The sequence below is a fragment of the Pezoporus occidentalis genome, unplaced genomic scaffold (genome assembly GCF_034315485.1).
Source record: "Pezoporus occidentalis ecotype Australia unplaced genomic scaffold, CSIRO_AGI_Poc_V1 ctg64, whole genome shotgun sequence".
NCBI lineage: Eukaryota > Metazoa > Chordata > Aves > Psittaciformes > Psittacidae > Pezoporus > Pezoporus occidentalis.
This window is the reverse complement of record NW_026915987.1, coordinates 31,360-52,353: the sequence shown is the minus strand read 5'-3', so window position 1 is coordinate 52,353 and position 20,994 is coordinate 31,360. Positions and strand designations below refer to the sequence as shown.

The 20,994-nt window shown below is 59.0% G+C and overlaps 4 protein-coding genes across 7 annotated transcripts in view; all 4 read left to right on the top strand.

Moving 5' to 3' along the window:
- EEIG1 (estrogen-induced osteoclastogenesis regulator 1) overlaps window positions 1-7,019 on the top strand; it is a 38,257-nt gene extending 31,238 nt beyond the window's left edge. The window contains exons 11-12 of the mRNA XM_062640299.1: window positions 1,012-1,081; window positions 1,929-7,019. Coding sequence (XP_062496283.1) covers window positions 1,012-1,081; window positions 1,929-1,974 — 116 coding nt within the window. The 3' untranslated portion in view covers window positions 1,975-7,019. The remainder of the gene's footprint in view (window positions 1-1,011; window positions 1,082-1,928) is intronic.
- Window positions 7,020-7,458: 439 nt separating this feature from the next.
- DPM2 (dolichyl-phosphate mannosyltransferase subunit 2, regulatory) lies at window positions 7,459-10,532 on the top strand. The gene is made up of 4 exons (XM_062640258.1): window positions 7,459-7,522; window positions 7,909-7,998; window positions 9,761-9,863; window positions 10,144-10,532. Exons 1-4 carry the CDS (start codon window positions 7,520-7,522, stop codon window positions 10,200-10,202), a joined length of 255 nt encoding a protein of 84 aa, XP_062496242.1. The 5' UTR covers window positions 7,459-7,519; the 3' UTR covers window positions 10,203-10,532.
- Window positions 10,533-11,477: 945 nt separating this feature from the next.
- ST6GALNAC4 (ST6 N-acetylgalactosaminide alpha-2,6-sialyltransferase 4) lies at window positions 11,478-14,201 on the top strand. 4 transcript variants are annotated; one of them, XM_062640251.1, is made up of 6 exons: window positions 11,478-11,598; window positions 12,092-12,156; window positions 12,429-12,599; window positions 12,713-13,125; window positions 13,259-13,366; window positions 13,499-14,201. In XM_062640251.1, the coding sequence occupies exons 2-6, from the start codon at window positions 12,145-12,147 to the stop codon at window positions 13,650-13,652; spliced, it is 858 nt and encodes a 285-aa protein (XP_062496235.1). In that variant the 5' UTR covers window positions 11,478-11,598; window positions 12,092-12,144; the 3' UTR covers window positions 13,653-14,201. The 4 variants fall into 4 exon arrangements, with proteins under 4 accessions (XP_062496235.1, XP_062496234.1, XP_062496232.1 ...); XM_062640250.1 differs by having other exon boundaries at window positions 11,479-11,598; window positions 13,463-14,201; XM_062640248.1 differs by having other exon boundaries at window positions 11,481-11,598; window positions 13,456-14,201.
- Window positions 14,202-14,974: 773 nt separating this feature from the next.
- ST6GALNAC6 (ST6 N-acetylgalactosaminide alpha-2,6-sialyltransferase 6) lies at window positions 14,975-18,823 on the top strand. The gene is made up of 7 exons (XM_062640247.1): window positions 14,975-15,235; window positions 15,582-15,723; window positions 16,551-16,615; window positions 16,727-16,906; window positions 17,013-17,410; window positions 17,568-17,675; window positions 17,764-18,823. The coding sequence occupies exons 3-7, from the start codon at window positions 16,601-16,603 to the stop codon at window positions 17,951-17,953; spliced, it is 891 nt and encodes a 296-aa protein (XP_062496231.1). The 5' UTR covers window positions 14,975-15,235; window positions 15,582-15,723; window positions 16,551-16,600; the 3' UTR covers window positions 17,954-18,823.
- The last annotated feature ends 2,171 nt before the right edge of the window (window positions 18,824-20,994 follow it).

The window sequence follows — 20,994 nt, the reverse complement described above, 5'->3', positions numbered from 1 at the left end:
ACAGCCAGATCTGATCTGCTATGGACTCCCTTCCCTTTTGGGGAGCAGTTTGCTTTCAGTGTTTGCTGGGTGTTTCTATGGTAAACAAACAAACCATGTGAAGAGCTGCACATCCATTAGCAAACAGCGCTTGCTGCTGTTCTACACAATACAGTAGAGCTCAAACAGAAAGGATGAGAAGGGAAAAACACTGGTTCTTCAGCACGGTGGAAATCGGTTACATCAGCTCTCTGTACCGCTCTAGTGGCCTTCATCCAGGGTCAGCCCAAGGGTATTTATTAAAGTAGGAGAGCACAACTGGAAGGGAAACAGCCCATCTCTGCAAAAGGATGGGAAGAAAGGTGTGTCACAATGTGCTGGTCATCAGGTCTGAGAGCCTAAAGAGGGGTTTTCTCCACTGCAGTCACATCTGTTCATAAGAAATATCACTGCATTTGTTTGAATTTTCCAGTTTAGTCTTTTTCATCTTGTTGAGGTTTTTGGTAAGTTTTAAACTTGAGCCCAGGTTATTATTCATGCTTGTATAGTTACCATTAGTCACCTTAAATCATTGCACATGGCAACACTCTTATCATATGTGAATTTACACCTCACTTAGCCTGAGTTAAAACTAGACTGAATGTAGGCACCTCTCACGGGCAGAACAGGCTGAGCTTCTCCTCCAGTGAGCCTACAAAAGCAGGATGAGGCCCTACATCTCATCCGTTCAGATGTGTTTAAGCTGGCCCACAACTTGGATCAATGGAATTGCCTTCAAAGAAGCAGCTGGAGGAGTATCACTGAATTAATGTCCTGCATTTACTCTTCCAAAGCTTAACACTTGTTGATTTGTACATGAGGCTCCCTTTCAGAGCAAGCAGAGGAGTTCCCAAAGGCTCTGTTACTGTGGGAACACTATGTATGCACAGAAACCCACTTGTTCCCATGCTGTGTAATGTGTCTGGGAGGGGAGCACCTGGCAGCCATTGGTACTTCTGGATTTTCATGGTTTACTTCATTTTCTATCCACAGACAGTAACCTGAGGCTGTTTGTGAGCAGAGATGGAACAACTACATTGAGCGGTATTCAGCTGGGAAACAGGTAGGTTTCCAATGGCAGAGGGGCTCCGGAGGGATTGCTTGGCTCTTTCTACCCAGGAAACTTTCACCCTTTGCTACAGGAGAGATTTCTAAATGTCATGTGCTACGTGGTGGCTTTATTCCCACATTAACACCCCTGGGATCCCTTTGGTGGCAGGCTCCAGCTGCGCTGGATTATGAATGCAGTTCTCAGCTGGAGCTAGGAGAGATAATGTGCTCCTAGTTGTTAGATCCAGGAACTGAAGTAAGGAACGAAAGGACAAAATGGTAGAGGTTGGTTCCTGTTGCTGCTGCGCCCACAGGGAGCTTTGCCTCCTGCTGGCCTGCAGCAAGACTGCAGCATCTGCTTTATTGTCCCCTTTCCCTGCCTCCTCCATCATCGTTGAGGACTTGTTCTCTCATGAAAGACTTGAGAACAAACACAGCTTTTTCTTGCTCTTAGTGCAGTGTCTTGGCTGGTTGAGTCTGAATCTTTACAGCACCTTTTGAGGTTAAAAAACCACCCAGACAATGATGGTAACACAAAGGTCTGTCAAGTTGGTGACAAATAGGGGAGCACAGCAAAGCCAGGAACACTGGCTCTTTGCGCAGGATACTCCCCCTTTTCCTCTGTCCTTTAGGATTCATGCGTTACACCCAGCTCTTTCAATTGCTCTGGTGTCAGCTTGCCGTGTAGCTGTCTGGTTTGTGTTATGAGCTTTGACTCCTGGCCAGACTGGCTCCTTGTTCTCAGTCTTTGGTGTGGGGTTAGAGGGTGATGTTTGTGAGGGGAGAGCTCGGAATAACAACTTGAAGTGACTGGGGGAAATAACCTGGCTTTCTCCTCTTCTTCCCTGCTGCCTCCCCAGGGTCTCATCTGGAGTTTACGAGCCAGTGGTGATTGAAACCCACTAAATGTGAAGAACAGGGTAGAGCTGCTGGAAACAGGCCCCCTACCCAGTCCGCTGCCACATGGATGCCAACCTTTACCTCTCTTCATGCAGCATTCCAGAAGGGATTTCTCCACACCCCTCCCCATACATTTGCACTGCAGAACTACTCCGAGACCACTCTAGATCATGCACTTTTCCCTGAGTTGGCATTACCCTTCTCCACTTCCCAGTTCTTCCAGTGCCTGCCTTCCCCCTGTTTCTGTTCAGATGTAAGGTGTCTGTTGGGCTTATCCTTAGTCCTAGAGGATGTTGCTCATGTGCATCCCTCACTCCACCCATTCACTTGCAGCAGGGGACTTCTCAGCTTCTGTCTCCCCAAAGCATTGGGTTTATACCACTGTGAACTCTTGAAACCACTGGGGGAGAGGGGGAAACCGTTGTAACCAAACCGAGAGCTGCTTGTGGGTGACACAGTGAAATGGCCACTTGCAGGATGCTTTATCCCCTTGACTCTGCAAGGGAACATCACCTTCCAAGGCAACGGTTTTTACGGAACAAGGTATGCTGTGGTGTACACTTCACCTTCCTGCCCTCAAATCCCCAATCATCCTCTTGTCTCATAGGAAACGCTTCCCAAAAGTGCATTTCAGAAAACTACCACGATCCAGATGGGAGTTGATAATGGTTAAATGCTAATGCTGTTATACCACTAACTGCATTACACCCTTCCACTGCTGGGCATGGAAGGGCAGTGTTCATCTGTTAGCATTAGCAGGAGCACTTTAGAGGTTCCAGATTTTACCTGGAAGAGGCTTCTACTTGCTGTTCCAGGAGTGTGATCCCTGTTTGCTGCACTGGGCCAGCAAATAGCCACTGTCGGAGCTTGGAATACAAAGCCTCTTTTTTTGTTGTTGTTTTCTTCTTTTTTTGTTGTTATTTTAGGCTCAGGAAGGGAAGTGCCCTTCTTGAACTCTGAAAAGAATCTGGCTATCTGATAGCCCTCCCCTGGGCTAGGGCAGGGTGCAGTTGACTGTGGTGGTCTCTCTGTTGTGGTGGTGATTAACAGTTGCCTCTCTTGGCCTGCTCCAGGGAGGGAATTGGTGTTGGTTGGCCTTTCTTGCCCTGTCAGTGGGGATCTGTGCCTGTGCTGGTTCTTTTTGGGGCTGGGGAGAAGCCACTGTCTCTGCCTTCAAAGGTAGGATGGGTGTCTTCTGCTGCATTAGCCACGGCAGCCATTCTTACGTGCTGTGTGGCAAGTGAACTCTTCTGACAAGGCTTCAAACTGTTCTCTGGTTGATCTTTCAATTGTTCCTCTTTGGGTTTGGTTCCTGCTGTTGGTTGATGCTTGAACTGCCTCTTTTCCTTGCAGTGTGTGGCAGAGATGTCGGTCAGTCCCTTTCAGCTCTCACATCTTCTCCTGGCAGCTGAACTGCAGGCGAGGATGTATGCAAAGTCCAGCCAGGGGCTGTGCTTGCAGCCCTTCCTGTACAGAGACTCTCAGCTGAGAAGCTATTTCCTTGTAGTGCCCTTTCCTCTTTTGCCAGTGGACTGTGGTGCACTCGGAGCAGTGGCACCCTCCTGGGCACGGCTGGGGACGTGCCCTCCTCTGACACACGTGTGTGTGTGTGCACACACTTCAGCAAGTAGAAACTTGTCACTGATCACGGTGTTGTTCCAATTCTTAGTTATTGGAAAGCCTTTTCTTAATGGGAAAGCAAAAAGGGTGAGCTATGGTCTCTGCAGCCACAATGCATGCAGATGAGCTACTGGAAAAGGGAATTCAGCAGAATGAGAAACAAGGAATGAAAGGACCTCGATTTATTGTTTCTGCCCTGCTCACTAAGGATGGCTGCATGGGAGGGTGCTAGGCAGCGTGGCAAAGCTATACAGCTGCTTGCTCTGATTTGACAGTTTCTCTCTTTGAGTCAAGAGGTTTCTTTCTGTATTTGGACAGACCACATGCAGGGTATGGATCTTTTTTCACCCTTTCCCTTCAAAGGGAATTAAATTTGGATTAGGGTAAGAAGAGGGGTTACAGACAACACCTTGCTTTGGTTTAATGTAGGGGAGAAGTATCGGATCAGAGAGTCTGTCTAGGACAAAAGCTCTTTCACATTTGCTGGAGGTTCTTAATGGTGATCTCTTTGTTCAGTCTGGGTAGGGTTGGCACTCGCTCGCAGGCGGTTGAGCATCCTGCCCTGCTCCCGGGGAGCTGTGTGTCTGCAGGAAGGGGAGGACCACTCGCTTTTCTCTCTCCCTGGGGCTTTGCCAGAAAGCCAGGCCTGGCCTGACCCTCTGCTCTGGTCAGGGTGAGGGCAGCAGCAGGCTCAGACAGCAATGGGTATTCTACCCTGCCTGCAGAGCTGCTCCATAGCACAGAGCCCCTGCTGCTCCCCAGGGACCAGCAAAGCCCTTTGGGGGGGAATCAGGTCCAAGCAGGACTTGAAAGGAGCAAACATAAGCCAGGAAAGAGGCCAAAACCCGGCTCACTTGTGCTTCTCTGCTTCTGTTCCCATGGAAAACAATGGCACTGGCTGTCAGAGCAGTTGGAATCCAGGGCTTGCTTCTGGGCTCCATTGGCAAGAGTCAGCTGCTCCGATGTGCTGGCAGCTTGGCCTGTCATGAAATCACCAGTGGGACACACAGAGGGAGGAATCTCTTCCAAGCAAAGCAAAAGGAGAAGCAGTTGAGCTTTCCAGAAAGCTGGTCTCATCTTCCCAGGCTGGCAGAGGCATAACCTGCTCCATTCCATAGCTGTGGCCAACCTGAGCACATCTCTGGCTTCTTCTCCAGCGGCTTGGCACATCACCGCTTGTGGTTTTTGATAACTGTGTCTCATGGGATGTCTCTTCCTTGTCTCCACATTATTGACTCCACAGATCCTGGTCTTTACGTAGCTTTTTAGCTCTCCTGCCCTTTGTTTTGAATTAGAAAGCAGCCCTAGCCATTCAGCCTGGTGCAGCACAGCCAGGGCTGCGGCACCCAGCAGGAGGAAGGAGCACTCTGTTCCTATTCCTGGATCCCACACAGAGCTCCCACTGCAGTGCCCATTGGTGGGCACGGAGGCAGTGGTGCTGGCAGTGGGATCCCTCATCCTGCAGACTCGCTGCCACCTCGGGAAGCTGCATCTCACGAGCACTTTTCTCCTTGTGGCATCGCTTGCCCTCTGTTCCTCAGTGGACTTTGAGCATTGAAGCAGTGCATCAGTTTCAGACCCAAACCTCTGGTTAGTTTCCTTTGGGGTTTTCTTTTTTGTTGTGAAGTTTATTGAGGTTTTTTTTTTATAAACCCAGCAGGCTGGTGGTTTGTTTTTTTTTGACTTGCATTATTGTTTCATTGATATTTTATTCGGGGGGGGGGGGGGGGGGGGAGGGTGTTGAAGGGGGAGGATGCTCTTCCCCACATCATTCCCCTTCTCAGGGGATTCAGAGGTGGCTTAAACTAAAAGGACCTTATTGGCAAGACTGCATCCCTATGGTCTGTGATGCTGGTGAGCAGGGCTGCTCCTGCCTGGCTGATCCAGAGTGCAGAGCTGGCCTCTGCTTTGGACTGGGGGCCAGGTGAGATGTGTGGGCTCTGCTCAGCCAGTTCCTGGACCTTTAGCTGGTGGAAGCCCATTGCAAAGAGTTGGGAAATTCAATGTAACTTTTTTGTTTTACTAACTTTCTTTTCTTTTTAAACCAATCTAAACTGAGTGAATGTCTGTAAGAATAGGCTTAGCTGTGACTTGGTGAAGGAGATGGCTTTCAATTGGAAATTGTGATAGGGAGGGAAAAGGGGGGAGAAGGATGTTGTTCCTCCATCATCTTTTGTATGGTCAGCACTTTAAATGGGGGCCCTCGTGCTGTCCTGACCTTTGGGCAGCAGGCACGTGATCTCTCCCCCTCCTCATCCTCCTTACAAATAAGACCGTTTTTAACGCTTGCTTCAGTTTATAGAGGGTCCCAAGCCCTGCAGAGCACCCGTTTCAGTCTCATCTTCGTAGGAGGGGGGTGACTTATTTATTGTTGTCGTCGCTGTTTTCTTTTGAACCCTCTGGCACCTGCAGCTGGACTCTGCACGTGCAACGTGTTGTGAACCTCTGGGAAAACCTCACTCCAGGTACGCTTAGAGCACGTAGGTTAAAACACCCCTCCTGGAGAGGGGGACCCCTCCTCCTTTGCTCCCCTCCTCACTGCCTTACCCGGGAGCTGCAGATTCACCCTCCTTTACCCCATCACCTCTTGCTCCGGTGACGGCCCTGTGGACAAGGCTGGTCCCCAAGGGGCAAGGACCTACAAGCGCTGCCTGGTCGCAGGCGTTTGTCCTTAAAGAGCCACTTCCTGGCTGGGGTGTGAGCCCCAAATTCCCCCTCACTTCCCTCCCGAGCCTAATGCCCTCTCCATGTTGCATCGCCCCTGCCCCATCAGGAAGGGAGCGGACGTGGAAAACTGGGAAGTAACAAGGAATTTGGATGCAGCTGAGCCTCAGAACTTGTCTCAAACATAAGGAATAATGATAGAGCCCGTATTTTTGTGGGGGGAAAGGGGAGATGTTGGTTTATTTTCTTGGAAGCCAATGGAGCTCGGTGCTGTTCAGCAGAGGCGCGCACTTGATTTCTATCAGATTCTATAGAGAGATGGCTGATATTTTTGGAAAGGGAATGAATGGGTCTATGCAAACTTCCAAAATGGCTTGAAAATAAGAAAAAGAGATAGTTTAACATTTTTTTACTTTGAAATCTAAAGAGAAAAAAAACTCTAACTTTGTTTCTTAAAGTGCGTTTAGAAAGAGAAGCTACTTCCACTGCTCTATTTTGATGATGATGATGATTCTTGGAGAGTTTGGGCTGGAGGGAATGACTATTTTTCACCATTTTTATCTTGCTCCTCTAGTTTTGGGGTTTGTTTCTTTGTGTTGTTTTTTTTTCTAACGGAATGCTGTGCCGTCTTTGATTCAACAGAGATCGTGTTTGTATTTTCTGTATCTGGTTCCTAACGTAGAGAAATAACAAATATATGAGGAAAATCAATATAATGTCAAATGTTGTTATGGTTTGGGGGGGAATAAAGGGGTTTTGGTACTTCACACTGCTTCTGCTCCCTTTGTTTCTTGCTTTAAATATACCCCAGTATCTGCTAAGGAAGCAGAAGGGGGAAGTTAGGGCTGGTTGGGATCGGGTTTGGCTTTGCCTTCCACCATCCCCTTGGGGATTGGGATACAGGACCCGAGTACCTCGGGTGTTGGAGCTGGGTTTGAGCCCTTGGGGTCCATAGACGACACCAGCACAACGCGTTGCTGAGGGAGGCGCTCCTCTCCCGTCGCTGACCCCGCTGTAAGCGGGTACCACGGGGAGGCAGCGCAGCACGGGCATCCCTTCCGGACGGGGGATGATGCGCCCTGGCTCGGCGCTGCGCTGGTACCGGCTGGAGGCCGGGCCTAGCTCCGCCCGGGACTACAACTCCCGTCATGCTCCGCGCCAGCCGCGCTGATTGGTCTCGGAGGGGCGAGCGCGGTAACGTTGCGCACGCTGATTGGTGCAGCCCCCGGAAGCGCGGGGCTCGCGGGGAGGGAGGCCGGCGGTCGCCATGGTGAGTGTGGGAGGTTTCGCTCCGCGCCCCGGGGCGCCGTGAGGGGAACCGGGCCCTGCCGGGGGGAACCGGGCTCCGGGAGCCCCGTTAACGCGGCGGGGCTGCGCTGAGCCGCGGCCGGGAACCAGTGCGGGGCAGCCGGGGACGAGCCTGGGCCCCGCCGCCTCACGGGGCCGCAGCGGGCCCCGCGGTTGGGAGGAGCGGGCGGGAGCGCTCCCGCAGCGGGGCCCGGCCGTTGCCCTCGCGGTGTTCGTGCTGCCGAGGCTCCCCCGGCCCCGCCGTGCTTCAGCCCCGCACCGTCCCCAGGTTGATGGCGGTGCCCATGAGCCGCTCCAGCGCTGGGCCCGCAGCGTGCGGATCCGCTCTGACCGCTTCTCCCTCCGCAGGCCACAGCAACAGACCAGGTGGTTGGGTTCGGCTTGGTCACCTTCAGCGCCCTCCTCTTCGTTTACTACACGCTCTGGATCATCGTACTGGTACGGGGCTCCTGGCGGCTACAGCCCAGGCTCTTCACCCCCCCACGGTGTTTGCCCAGGCTCTGCTTAGGTGCTGATGTGTTCCTGTGGGGCTCTGCTTGCCAGCTTCCTGGTTCGAACACTGAGGGCAGAGCTTCCTCTGTTGCTGGCCCCCTCTGGGTGTGCCTGGGCAAGACCAAGCTTCAGTCACGCTGCCTGCCCTGTTGCTCTAAACCAGGCTGACCCAGCCAGGGTAAGATCCAAAGCTCATGTGAGCTGTCAGCTGAAGCCTGGTCCCTCTAGAGGTGATGCTGGTGGTGTCTGCTTTTGTAGTTCCCCGGGTTGCTGGTTCTAAAGGGAATTAAAAGTGGTAAATAGAGAAAGAGATCACTCTTACCGAGAGCTTGGTAGGGAGAAGAGTTTGGGCAGGGAAGAGATTGAGAGCAGCCCTGTGGAGAAGGCCTTGGGGGTGGTGGTCAGTGGGAAACTTAACATGAGCCAGCTTCAGTGTGCGCTCACAGCCCAGAAAGCAACCGTATCCTGGGCTGCATCAAAAGGAGCATGACCAGCAGGTCAAAGGAGGTGATCCTGCCTCTCTGCTCTGCTCTCATGAGACCTCACCTGGAGCATTGTGTGCAGTTCTGGTGTCCTCAACATAAAAAGGACATGGAACTGTTGGAACAAGTCCAGAGGAGGCCACAAGGATGATCAGGGGACTGGAGCACCTCCTGTATGAAGACAGGCTGAGGAAGTTGGGGCTGTTCAGCCTGGAGAAGAGAAGGCTGCGTGGAGACCTCATAGCAGCCTTCCAGTATCTGAAGGGGGCCTATAGGGATGCTGGGGAGGGACTCTTCATTAGGGACTGTAGTGATAGGACAAGGGGTAACGGGTTAAAACTTAAACAGGGGAAGTTTAGATTGGATATAAGGAGGAAATTCTTTCCTGTTAGGGTGGTGAGGCACTGGAATGGGTTGCCCAGGGAGATTGTGAGTGCTCCATCCCTGGGGGTGTTCAAGGCCAGGTTGGACAGGGTGCCATGGTTTAGTGTGAGGTGTCCCTGCCCATGCAGGGGGGGTGGAACTGGATGATCTTAAGGTCCTTTCCAAGCCGAACTATTCTATGATTCTATGAATGCAGAGCTCTGGAAAAGTGGTTCTGAGCCTGATAGGTTTGTCCATTTCAGGGTCATTAGAATCAGGGAACACCAGGTTGGACCTCAAGGATCATCTGGTCCAACCTCATGAATGATTTTCTTCCTGGAAAGAAACATCTTGTGAGCTTTCCAGGTACAAGAGGCCTGGTGCAGCCCTGGCTGATGGCTCCTGGCAGCTTCCCCTCCAACCTCCGACCGGTTTGAGTTCCCTCCTGCCCCTGCTTGCTCTGTTCCCGCTGTGTTTGTGCTGTTGGCCGCTGCCGCGCAGGAATCCTTACACTGCTCTCTAGTGTCCAAAGCCTTCCAGTGGATCCTGGCAGGATCACCACAAAGCAGAGCCAGGATCAGCTTCTCCTTTCTGCAGGGCAGAGAGCCCTGGGGTTCACTGTGCTCAGCACCGAGCAGGATGGCAGATGAGCCCAGCCTGGGGTTTTATGGGCCTCATATCCCTGCCCCTTGTCATCTGCTGAACGCTGCAGCCTCCTCAGCCACATCCTGGTCTGGCAGCCCTATTTTTAGCTATCTCCTGCTTGGTATTTCCATCCTGCTTTGGAAACCACGAGGCTGCAGGTGCTGGGGCACGGGCCTGGTGCTGTGCCACCTCCTGACAGCCCTCTCTGTGCCCTGCAGCCCTTCATCGACAGCGACCACAGCATCCACCAGTACTTCTTGCCCAGGGAGTACGCGGTTCTCATCCCCGTGGTGGCCGGGCTGCTGCTGCTGCTGTTTATAGGTGAGTGTTGTTCCTCTTGTTCTAATTAGAAGCTTCTAAATTAGGAAGAGGGAAGAGGGTTGCTTGGGGCCTCTGTGACACTTGTGCCATGCTCCCTGTGGCCACTGCTGCAGCACAGGCTCTGGGGGCTGGTGTTTGGGTGTAACGTGGGCTGTTTGAGGCCCTGCACAGAGGAGTTGTCTCACTCACGCTGCTCGGGGCCCGTTTCTCACTGCAGTGGGATTCAAAGCACCTGTAATCAGACACTCCCGGTCCCAATCTGTTCTCTTTCTCACTGCAGGTGTTTTTATAACGGTTGTGATGTGGAAGAACAGGAAGCCTGTCAAGAAATTGGACTGAAGGGGGGTGAGAAGGCGCCAGAGCCAAGAAAAGACTTTGCCTGTGGCCCCGAGCAGGCAGCGCTCAGCACCAAACCCTCCTTCCTGCAGAGACAAACCCGTTTACACCGTGCTGACCAAGGGAACCAAACCTGACATTCAGGGCTCATTGAGAGAGGGACCAGAGAGCCCTGCTGTGAGGGACCTGCTCCAAACTGGGGCTGTCCTCTGGGCTGCAGTGGCTGGGGACCGACCTCCACCCTCTGCTCAGCCTCTGGGTGATCCTTCCCTGCTGCTCTTGTTGTGTCCAGTGTGTTCCTCCTGTGTCCTTATTAAATGTTCACATATGATTTGTGGGGGTTTCTCAGTGGTGTTTGAGAGGAAAGAAGTGAGACTTTGGGCTTGGAAAAGGCAAGTTTGTATTCTCCATTTGCCTGCTGGAGGAGCTCATCATAGAATCAGAGAAGGTTTGGGGTGAAAGGGAGCTTAAAGCCCATCCAGCTCCAACCCCGTGCCACAAGCAGGGACACCTTCCACTAGAGCAGCTTGCTCAAGTCCAATCTGACCTCTCTGAAGAGGAACCCTTGTGTGGCATGTGAGCACTGGGAGACATCAGACAGGGAAACACCCTGACTGGGGTGGCCTGGGCATACCCAGCCTTGTGCCATGGGGCAGCTCCAGCAAGGGGAGGGCAGGATTGGGGTGCTCTGATCCTTCCCACACAGACTGAGAGCTTCCCCTACCAGGCAGCACCATGTCCCATCACCTCCGGTCCTGCCCAGGGGTGATGCTGGTGGCTCGGGGTGCCTTGGGCTGCGCCTGGCAGTGGTTTAAACCCATGTGTGTGGTCCAGAGGCTCGGCTCCGGATGGAGGTTTGTCCGCAGCTCCTGCAGAGCCTGCCAGGCCTCCATCCACCCCTCTTGCCTTGCCTCAGTGTTGGTGCTGCTCCACAGGGTGAGAAACCCTTCCCGGCCCCTCTCCACCCGGACATGGCTCAACCCAGCCCATGAGGGTGGGTGTGAGCTGGGGCAGGAGGAGGCCAAAGGGTGGAAGATGGGATCGTGTCTGCCCACAGTCGGGTTTGCCCCAGGCGCTGCCTCCTGGGTCAGAGCCCCGCAGTGTCCCTGTCACCTCATCTCTAATCCTGCTCCAAGCGTGCCAAGGGCAGGGCTGGGAGCAGTTTTGAGGCTACTTCTCATGTTTCCTTGTCAACAAGGGGAGGATACAAAGTCCAGCACCCACCCCTGGGCAGCAGGCACCTCGCCTCGGGAGCGCTTTGCATAGTCCAGGGGCAAGAAGGGGCGGCCCTTTGGGGGCATCAGGTGGGGACTGGGAACCAAGGGGCTGCTGGTTTGAGCTGCTCTGGATCCCCTCGGTCCCAGCGTCCGGCGTGGTTGGGAGCTGATGGTGCACGGAGGTGAGAAGGGGGCTTGGGGACACGGGGGGGGGTCACAGCAGGGACCCCAAGCGAGGGCAGAGGAGGTGCAGAGGGAAACGGGTACCGGGGACGGGCACTGGGGTCCATAGCGGGGTGGTTGGGGCCGGTGCACAGGGGATGGCTCCGGGTCGGTACCAGGGTACGTGCGGCGCTGCCCTCGCTACCGACACGTGCGGGGTCGGTCCCGGCTCACCGCGCCCGGGTCCCGGTGCCGGTGCCGGAGGCGGTGCTGGGCTGCAGGGCGGAGGGGGGGGGCGGTCCCGGTGCCGGCAGTGCCCGCTCGGCCCCGCCCCGGCGCTGCCCCGCGGGATGCGGGACCCGGCGGCCGCGGCCCTGGGGGCCGGGGAGCGGCGGCGCCGCGGGGGCTCCCGGCGCGGTGAGTGCGGCCCGGACCGGGGCAGGGATGGGGGGACCTCGGGTTTTGGGGTGCCGGGGATGGGCGTCCCCGGTGCTGAGCCCGCTCTGTGCGCAGGGAGCGAGCCGCGACCCTCCTGGTGACCCCGGGCCCCACGGTGCCCCCCGAGCATGAAGACCCTGGTGAGTACCCGCAGGGGCGGCGGGACCCGACGGCAGCGGCGGGGAAGGAGCCCGGGTGAGCCGCGGACCCCGCAGGCAGCAGCGAGCCCCTGAGCGCGGCCCTCGGCCGGTGCTGCCTGCAGGAAGTGAGCTCGGTGCAGGCACCCAGCGCCCCCCCTGCGCCCCACGCCCATCGCCGTGGGTCTGCTCCTGTGCACGGCCCCATGGAGCCCCCGGCATCCAGCGCACATGGCCGGGCCCGCAGGAACCTTCCTTCTCCCGCTCTGCTCCAGGCCCGGCTCTTCCTGTCGCTGGTGTGCGCGGCGCTGGGTGCTGTGCTCTACGTTCTGCTGTGCAACCAAGCGTGCCCGCGGGCCTGCTGCCGGCCCCCGGCACAGTGGGGCAGCCCCACAGCATCCACTGCCCCGCGCTTGCAGGGGTACAGCCGCGTCCCTGATGGGAAGGTGAGCAGGGATGGGGCAGCTCGGCCCGACCGTGCCTCAGTTTCCCCTTCCTTAATGAGGGCGGAAGGGGCTACAGGAGCCAATGGGGAGCCAATGGGTTCATCTCCCCACAGCCACTGGAGCGGGCCCCGTGCCGCCGCTGCGCCGTGGTCTCCAGCTCAGGGCAGATGCTGGGTTCACACCTGGGCCAGGCCATCGATGGGCAGGAGTGCGTCCTGCGCATGAACCACGCGCCCACCGCCGGCTACGAGGAGGACGTGGGCAGCCGCAGCACCGTCCGCGTGGTGTCGCACACCAGCGTCCCCCTGCTCCTGAGGAACCAGCGCTACTTCTTCCAGCAGTGCCAGGACACCCTGTACATCATCTGGGGGCCGGCGAGGAAGATGAGCAGGGAGAAGGGGGGTTCGACCTACCAGGCGCTGCTGAAGGTGATGCAGATGTACCCGCACCTGCAGATCTACACCCTGACCAATGAGAAGATGGCCTATTGCGACGACATCTTCCAGAATGAGACGGGCAAGAATAGGTACCACCACCTCCCACAGAGACCCCATTGGGTTCCCCCCACCATAGCACCAGTGTCGTCCGCCCCCATCAGACACCCGTATCCCAGCTGGGCTGGTAGCCCTACCGCACCCGCTCATCGTGGTGCTTTGCAGGATGAAGTCCGGCTCCTTCCTGAGCACGGGGTGGTTCACCATGATCCTGGCCATGGAGCTCTGCGAGCGGATCTGCGTCTTCGGCATGGTCAGCGACAGCTACTGCAGGTACGTGGGGAGCAGCGGGCGCGGGGTGACCCAGCATCCCCCCGAGTCTCCCCCCCACACACACACACACCCCCATCCCCTCGCAACAGGGAGAAGAACCACTCGAGCGTGCCCTACCACTACTTCGAGCAGGGCCAGCTGGACGAGTGCAGGATGTACCTGGTGCACGAGCGAGCCCAGCGCGCCGGGCACCGGTTCATCACCGAGAAAACCATCTTCTCCCGCTGGGCCAAGAGGAAGAACATCACCTTCAGCCACCCGTCCTGGGCCAGCGGATAGGGCGTGAGCCATGGGGCGAGGCAGCATCCTGCAGTGACATGCCTTGGCTGCATCGGTGCCGCTACAGCAGCAGGGCCGGTTCCTCCAGCTGCTGGGTGGGCTGGGACCCTCCCCATGTTGGTGCACAGAGGCATGAGCTGGACCCATAGAGCCCCACTGGCACCAAGCACCTCTCTGATGGACCCAATGCGACCGCAAAGGGTTTCCACCTGCTCTGCTGGGGTGAATATTTAATGCAGGATGGAACATTCACGCTGCTGGGCTCCAGCGTGACAGCAGCAGAGCTCGGGGCCATGAGCCTCTGCCTCTCCCAGGGATGGAGCTCCTTGCCCCACTGATTCCCTGATTCCTGGTGCTTGATGTGGGGCACAGGGCTCCCCTATCCTGATACCTTCTGCTGCTCTGCGCCGGGGCAGGTCCCTGTGGTCCCCTGCATCCCCTTAACTGGAATGCCCTGGGGTCATACACAGCTCAGGGGGGGCTTCACGTTGCCTCGTCACAAGTGCCCTTGGATTCAGACCAAAGCAAACGTGGCCATTAAATGCAGTTTTAACTCGATGGTGCCTTGTGCTGTGCCCCTTAGTTCTGCGGGACGTGGGGACAGGGGACAGCAGCTGCTCTCCGTGCTGCCAGCATCCTGCTCCCCTGCCAGGCTATAAATAAGGTGGTGAGGGGGTAGAGCTGAGCCTGAGCACGGAGGAAGGAGCCGAAAGCCGATGGTGGAGAGCATTTGGGAACCAGCAGCTGCATCCCAACCAGGTCCCTGCGAGATGGGCACTGAGCTGGGGTGGATTCTGTGCTGGGTCCAGGCTGATCTTTGCCCTGCAGGGAGGGCGTTTGTGGAGGCCTGGGTCATGCCAGGACACGGCGTGCGCGGCCCTGAGCCCGGCTGCAGCTCTTGGAACCCTTAACAGATGCCAAGTGTTTGGGTGGGCCTGGAGGTGTCGGGGGAGGCAGGAGGAGGGCAGAGGGAGCCGCGTTCACCCCCGTTTCAGCAGGGGTTGAGTGAGGAGCGAGTCACCTGGAGATGCTGCCAGGACAGGGAGCCACAGGCGAGCGTGAACCAAGAGCCCGTGGGGCTCTGCCCCATTGCCACAACCGCACACAGGGAAGGGCCCCGCTAGCGCAGCCGAGCCGAGATCCCCCCCCGGACAGGGCCTGCAGGTCCCGGTCAGCGCCCTCCCTGCCACACCACAGCCCCGGAGCGCGATGGGGGAGGCGGCGGCATCCCAACAATGCGGCCCCGACGCCACGTGCTGCTCTGGTGCCCGCCCCGGTGCCCTCGGGGGTGGGACGGGTCAGACCGCAGGGGCGGGAGCAAGCCCCGGCCTGCACCGTCGGGGCCTGGCGCGGGGAGGGCGGCGCTAGGACCCCCGCGGAGCTCCACATCTTGGCGGGCGGCGCTAGGACCCTTGCGGCTGTCTCCATCTCGGGCGGGCGGCGCTAGGACCCTGCGTTGGTCCTCGGTTCCGGCCCAGGCGGCAGCCGCATCAGCATCACCGGTACCGGCATCACCGGCATCACCGGCACCGGCATCACCGGTACCGGCACCGATAGCAGCGGCATCGCGGCGCACTGCGGAGCGGAGCGGTCGGTGGATACGTTGCGTCCTCTCCGGGCCCGTTTAGCCGGTGCAGGGGTGGAACGGCTCCGGTGCACGGTAAATTGGGGGGGGGGGTGGGGGGTATGGAGGGCGGACGGGCCCCGGTTTGCGCGGTTCCTGCAAAGCGGGACTGCCGGGGGAGGGCTGCACCCTTGGGTGCGGGGATGTGGGGGCAGCACTGGGAAGCGGGGGAGGATTCGCATTCCGGGGCGGGTTTTCCCTTCCCGGGCATCAGCAGGGATCGCATCCGGGGCTGGGGGATCCCTGCACGTTGTGAGTGCAGCGGGGTTTGCACCGGGCGGGAGCGGGTCTGGATCAGCCCTTTCCCGGCAGAGCCGCGATGTGAGCCCGGGGCAGCGGTGGAACCGGACCTCCCCCTGCCCGCAACGTCCCGCATCCCCTGCGGGGCCCGAGGAGGAGATGACGCCCCCCCCGCGCCGTGCGCTGCCCGCCGCAGATGAGACCCCTCGACCAAGTAAGGCCCGATGTGGGGTCCCCGATGTGGGGTCCCCCATGGACAGAGCACTGCGGAGATGCAGGTGCCCCGGTGCTGCCCCCCCGCAACCTGTGCACGTCGGGGCTCCTCTGTACCCGCACGCCAAGGCTGTCCCCGGTTGGAACCTTCCCGTCCATCCACAGCGGCCCTGAGAGCCCTGCGGGGCCCCCTGGGGTTGGAGCCAGGAGCTGCTGCATCATTTTCCATCCCTCCTCCCCCCTCCAGGGCAATTAGTGAAGAGGTTTCAATTTGGTTTTAATTCCTCATTGCTCCCAGCAGCTGTGCCTCAGTAACCAGGACCTGACAGGATAAACTGGGTCAGTCCATTGCTGCGAGCTCGGGCGAGGGGAGGTCGGAGCAGGACCCCCCCCAGGGGTGAGCACCCTGGGGCTGGAGAGGTCGCTGCTGGCTCTGGTTGGATTGAGCCCATGCGTGAGCTGGGCTGGGCAGGTCTCAGTTCCTCCCCACCGCGGTCTGAGACTCCCTGGTGCTTGGTTTAATGGGATTTACCACGCAAGCACCGGGTTTACCCACGCTGACCCATGGGTTTGAGTGGCTTCGGGCCTGCCGGCGGGGGATAATCCATCCCTGGATCCCAGCCCGCTGCAGGGATCTCCCTGGCATGAGCTGTGGCCACGCTGAGCTCCTCCACACCACTGATCCCATTGGCATTCCCTTCCCCATATCAGTGCTGGGGTGTCCCACTGGGTACCCATCGCGGGCTGCTTGGTGGCTCATCCCATACCCCTGCCGTCCCAAGCGAGGTGGCAAGTGGCCAGTGCAGGGGGTGACCGTGTGCCTTGCAGGTGCTCGCGGGACACTGGCGGTCGCAGTGCACTGAGGCCGGCACAAAGACATGAGTGGCAGCACGGTGAGTGCTGGAGCATGTCCCTATGGACACCGGGAGTCTCCCTGCGGACACTGGAGGTGCCGCGGGGAGCGGGGCTGGGGGCAGCGGCTGATGCTCTCCCCCTGCCCGCAGAGCCATCGCGCCGCCGCCCTGGGGGTCCTCTTTGCCCTGATCATGTTGCTGATCATCTACAGCTCCGGCAATGGGAGCGAGGTGTTCCCCTACAGCCGCCTGCGGGGCAGAGCCCGCCGGCCCCCCGACCTCAAGAAGTGGGGGGTGAAAAGCGGGTACCTGCCCGTGTGTGGGAACAAGGTACGAGCTGCGGGGCAGGGTGACATCCACAGCGATGCCTTGCCCCCTGCCCAGCTCCATCCCTCCCTGCTGGGCTGTGCTGACACCCGGTGTTTGTCATCACCAGACCCTCACTGCCCGCTGCCACCAGTGCGTCATCGTCACCAGCTCCAGCCACCTCCTGGGTACCCGCCTGGGCACGGCCATCGATGGGGCCGAATGCACCATCCGCATGAACGACGCTCCCACCACCGGCTACGAGGCCGACGTGGGCAACAAGACCACCTTCCGCGTGGTGGCCCACTCCAGCCTCTACCGCGTGCTCAAGCGGCCCCAGGAGTTCGTCAACAAGACCCCCGAGACCATCTTCATCTTCTGGGGGCCGCCCGCCAAGATGCAGAAGAGCCTCCTGAAGATCATCCAGCGCATCAGCACCTCCTTCCCCAACATGACGGCCTACGTGGTCTCCCCCGGCCGCATGAAGCAGTTCGATGAGCTGTTCCGGGGGGAGACAGGGAAGGACAGGTACCTCGGAGCCACCTCCGGCGCCGCATCCTCGCTTTAGCATGTCCCTGGGGTGGAGCTGGCTCTTGGGGCTGCTCCATGGGGTTGGGGCAAGTTGGGGTCTGTATCCCCATCACCTCCCCGCTGTTGTCCCCATGGTGCTTGTGCCGCCCCCCAGGGAGAAGTCGCGGTCGTGGCTGAGCACGGGCTGGTTCACCATGGTGATCGCGGTGGAGCTCTGCGATGCCGTCCATGTCTACGGCATGGTGCCACCCAACTACTGCGGGTGAGGAGACCCCCGAGCCCTTATCCCAGCCCCGTGTCCCCACCGTGGGGCTCACCCTATGCTTTTCCCCCCTCCTTCCAACCCGCAGCCGCCGGCCCCCGCCGCGCCGCCTGCCCTACCACTACTATGAGCCGAAGGGCCCCGATGAGTGCACGACCTACATCCACAACGAGCGGAGCCGCAAGGGCAACCACCACCGCTTCATCACCGAGAAGAGGGTCTTCTCCAGCTGGGCCGGCCTCTACAACATCACCTTCTCCCACCCCACGTGGCCCTAGGGGCTGCCTCTGGAGCTGGGATGGATGAGGGTTCCCCTGCATCCCGTTTGGAGCAGTTGGAGCCAGGCATTGGGTGCCTCTTACGGGACCATTGCCTCTGTTCACAGTGGCTCCTCGCACTGGGATGTGTTGGGGTTTGAGCTGGGTTTTGGGGTGAGTGCGGGGTTTGGGGTGTTCCCCCCCCCATGGACATGGAGGTGAGATCCTGCCTGGTCCTGTGAGAACACAGGAGGGGTTTGAGGTCCCTTTGGGGCTGCATCACTTTAGGGGCCACCACAGAGACTGTTTCAAGGGGGATTGGGACCCTCTTGATGCTCAGCCCCTCTCTGCCACCCCCATCACCCCAATCCTGTTCCACCACATCCTCCCCTCAGCAGCACCCCGCAGTTTTCAATGGGACCCTGTGGGGGTGACACTGCCACCATGGGTGCCCCAGCACCCCACAGCCACCCTCCAGAACTGCTGCGCCCCACACTGCCAAAACCTTTTCTATTGGAGCAATGGGATTTGGGGGGGGGGGGGGTTGTGTTTTGTTCCTCCTCATCCCAGGGTTTGTATTTGGGGTTCCCGGCCAAAGGAGTGAGCAGGGTCCTCATTGTTTAATAACCCTTTGGAAGTGGCACAGGGTGCAGCACCCTCAGCACCCCCAGCCAGAGGAGGATTTGTTCATTTCCCATCAGCAGAGCACTGAGTGGAAAGCAGCTCAATGCAGCGAGCTTGGGTGCTGTGCTCTATGCCCCGGGTTCCCCTTGGCTGTGCCCCATCTGCGCTGGGGCTTTGACGGATGCGGTGCCAGGGGAAGCCGTGGGGCACCCGTGTTTTATAGGGGTTTGTACAGGAATAAACATCGCTGCAGTCTCTTGCCTTGGGCCCTGGCTCCGGGATGGGTGTTTGGGGCTGGGCAGTTGGGTGCTGGTGGGGCTGTCACAGGGGTCCTCAGACCCCCAACCCACAGCGATGCTGGCTCTGGGCACCTGGGAGGGTGCAGGAATGAGACCCATAGGGACCCATGTCCAGCGTCCAGCTGACCCCAGCTATGAGCCATCCCTTCCAGTGCCCTGCCTGGAGCGGGGAGCAGCTGAGGTCCCCCCAACTCGTGTCACACCCCAGCGAGGGGGTGCAGGGGTCTCTGCAGCCATGGAGGAGGAGGAGGATGAAGAAAGCCAAGTAAGGGCGCTGCACCCCTGGGGCTCCCCTTCTCATTGGCAGGATGCGGGTGGTAACCAGGGTGCTGTGGCGGGATGGGGACCAGGATAGGGATGAGGATGGGGACAGCTTTCCCCTCCCAAGATGCTGCCAGAAGAGGCACAGGATGGACCCCGGCGATGCCGCAGTGTCCCCAAACCCACCGGGGTCGATGTTTCCCCCCGCAGATGGGGAAACTGAGGCATTGGGGGGGGGGGGTCTGCGCATCACAGCCCCCGGTGCTGGAGGTCCGCACCGCTTCCCATAGCCCCCTATAGCCCCCCATAGCCCCCGCTGGCCGCTGTCGGACCCCGAGGACCGCATCAATGCCGCGGGAGAGGGAGGGGGGGAGCCCGGCTCTGCCCGTCGCTGCCCGCGGCTGCCCGGGCCCGCTCCCGGCGTGCAGCGCGGCGCCGCCGTCTATATATAGCGGTACCGGAGCCGGCAGGAGCGGAGCCGCTGCCCCCGCCCGGCCCCGCACAGGTCAGTGCGTGCCCCCCATCCCCGGACCCGAGCTGCCATGGGGGGGGCACTGCGGCACCGGAGCTAGAGCGGGCCCCGGTGCCCGGGGATGCTGTGCCCGGACGGGACCTGCCCCCGGGAGGGGGGTGCAGGAACGGGGGGGGCAGCGCAGGGGATGCTGGGGGGTTGCATGGGTGCTGGGGGGCTTGCATGGGTGCTGGAGCTATTGCTTGGATGAGGGGGCTTGCATGGGTGCTGGAGCTATTGTATGGGTGCTGGGGGGGCTTGCATGGGTGCTGGAGCTATTGCTTGGAGGGGGGGGCTTGCATGGGTGCTGGAGGCATTGCATGGGTGCTGGGGGGGCTTGCATGGGTGCTGGGGGGGCTTGCATGGGTGCTGGAGCTATTGCTTGGATGGGGGGGCTTGCATGGGTGCTGGAGGCATTGCATGGGTGCTGGAGGCATTGCATGGGTGCTGGAGGTATTGCATGGGTGCTGGGGGGGCTTGCATGGGTGCTGGAGCTATTGCATGGGTGCTGGAGCTATTGCATGGGTGCTGGAGGCATTGCATGGGTGCTGGAGGCATTGCATGGGTGCTGGGGGGGCTTGCATGGGTGCTGGAGGCATTGCATGGGTGCTGGGGGGGGCTTGCATGGGTGCTGGAGGTATTGCATGGGTGCAGGGGGGCTTCAGTGGGTGCTGGAGCTATTTCTTGGATGGTGGTGGGGCTTTCAGGGGTGCTGGAGCCATTGCATGGTGCTGGGGGGGGCTTTCAGGGGTGCTGGAAGGCTTGCACAGGTGCTGGGGGTCTTGTATGGGTATTGGGGCCTAATAAGGGTGCTGGGTCTATTGCATGGGTGCTGAGGGCTTGCATGGGTGCTGGAGCAGCCCAGTCCTGGGCCTTGGGGTCCCAGGGAGGCAGGAGCTGGGTGCTGATGGGAGGGGCTGGGTGCTGGGTGTGAGGCAGGGCTGTGTTGGAGCTGCTGTTGGGCTGAGATTGATGGGAGCACCCCGGGGTGCCTCCTGCAATGGGCTGTGTTGGGGTGTCCTGAGCCGTGTTTCACACCCCCATCCAGACCCCCCCGTCCCAGCACCCATTCGGGACCACATCACCCTCACCCTGCACCCATGGGCTCAGCGCCGCGCTGGATCAAGCCCTGACCCCCACTGAGCACCAGGGCTGCCCCCAGCCTCTATGGCCCCACCAAGGTCGGTGCTCAGCACCCTCCACAATAGGGAACCCCGGGGGTCCTGCACCCCCCCCCCCCAGCCCCATGCCAGGGCCCGCAGCGGGACGTGACCCGGTGCCGGTTTCATCCCGGCCATACTTAGCCTCTGCCCTTTCCCGCTGTAAGATGACCTTGTTGGGCTGCCCGATCCCAGCTCCTCATCCAG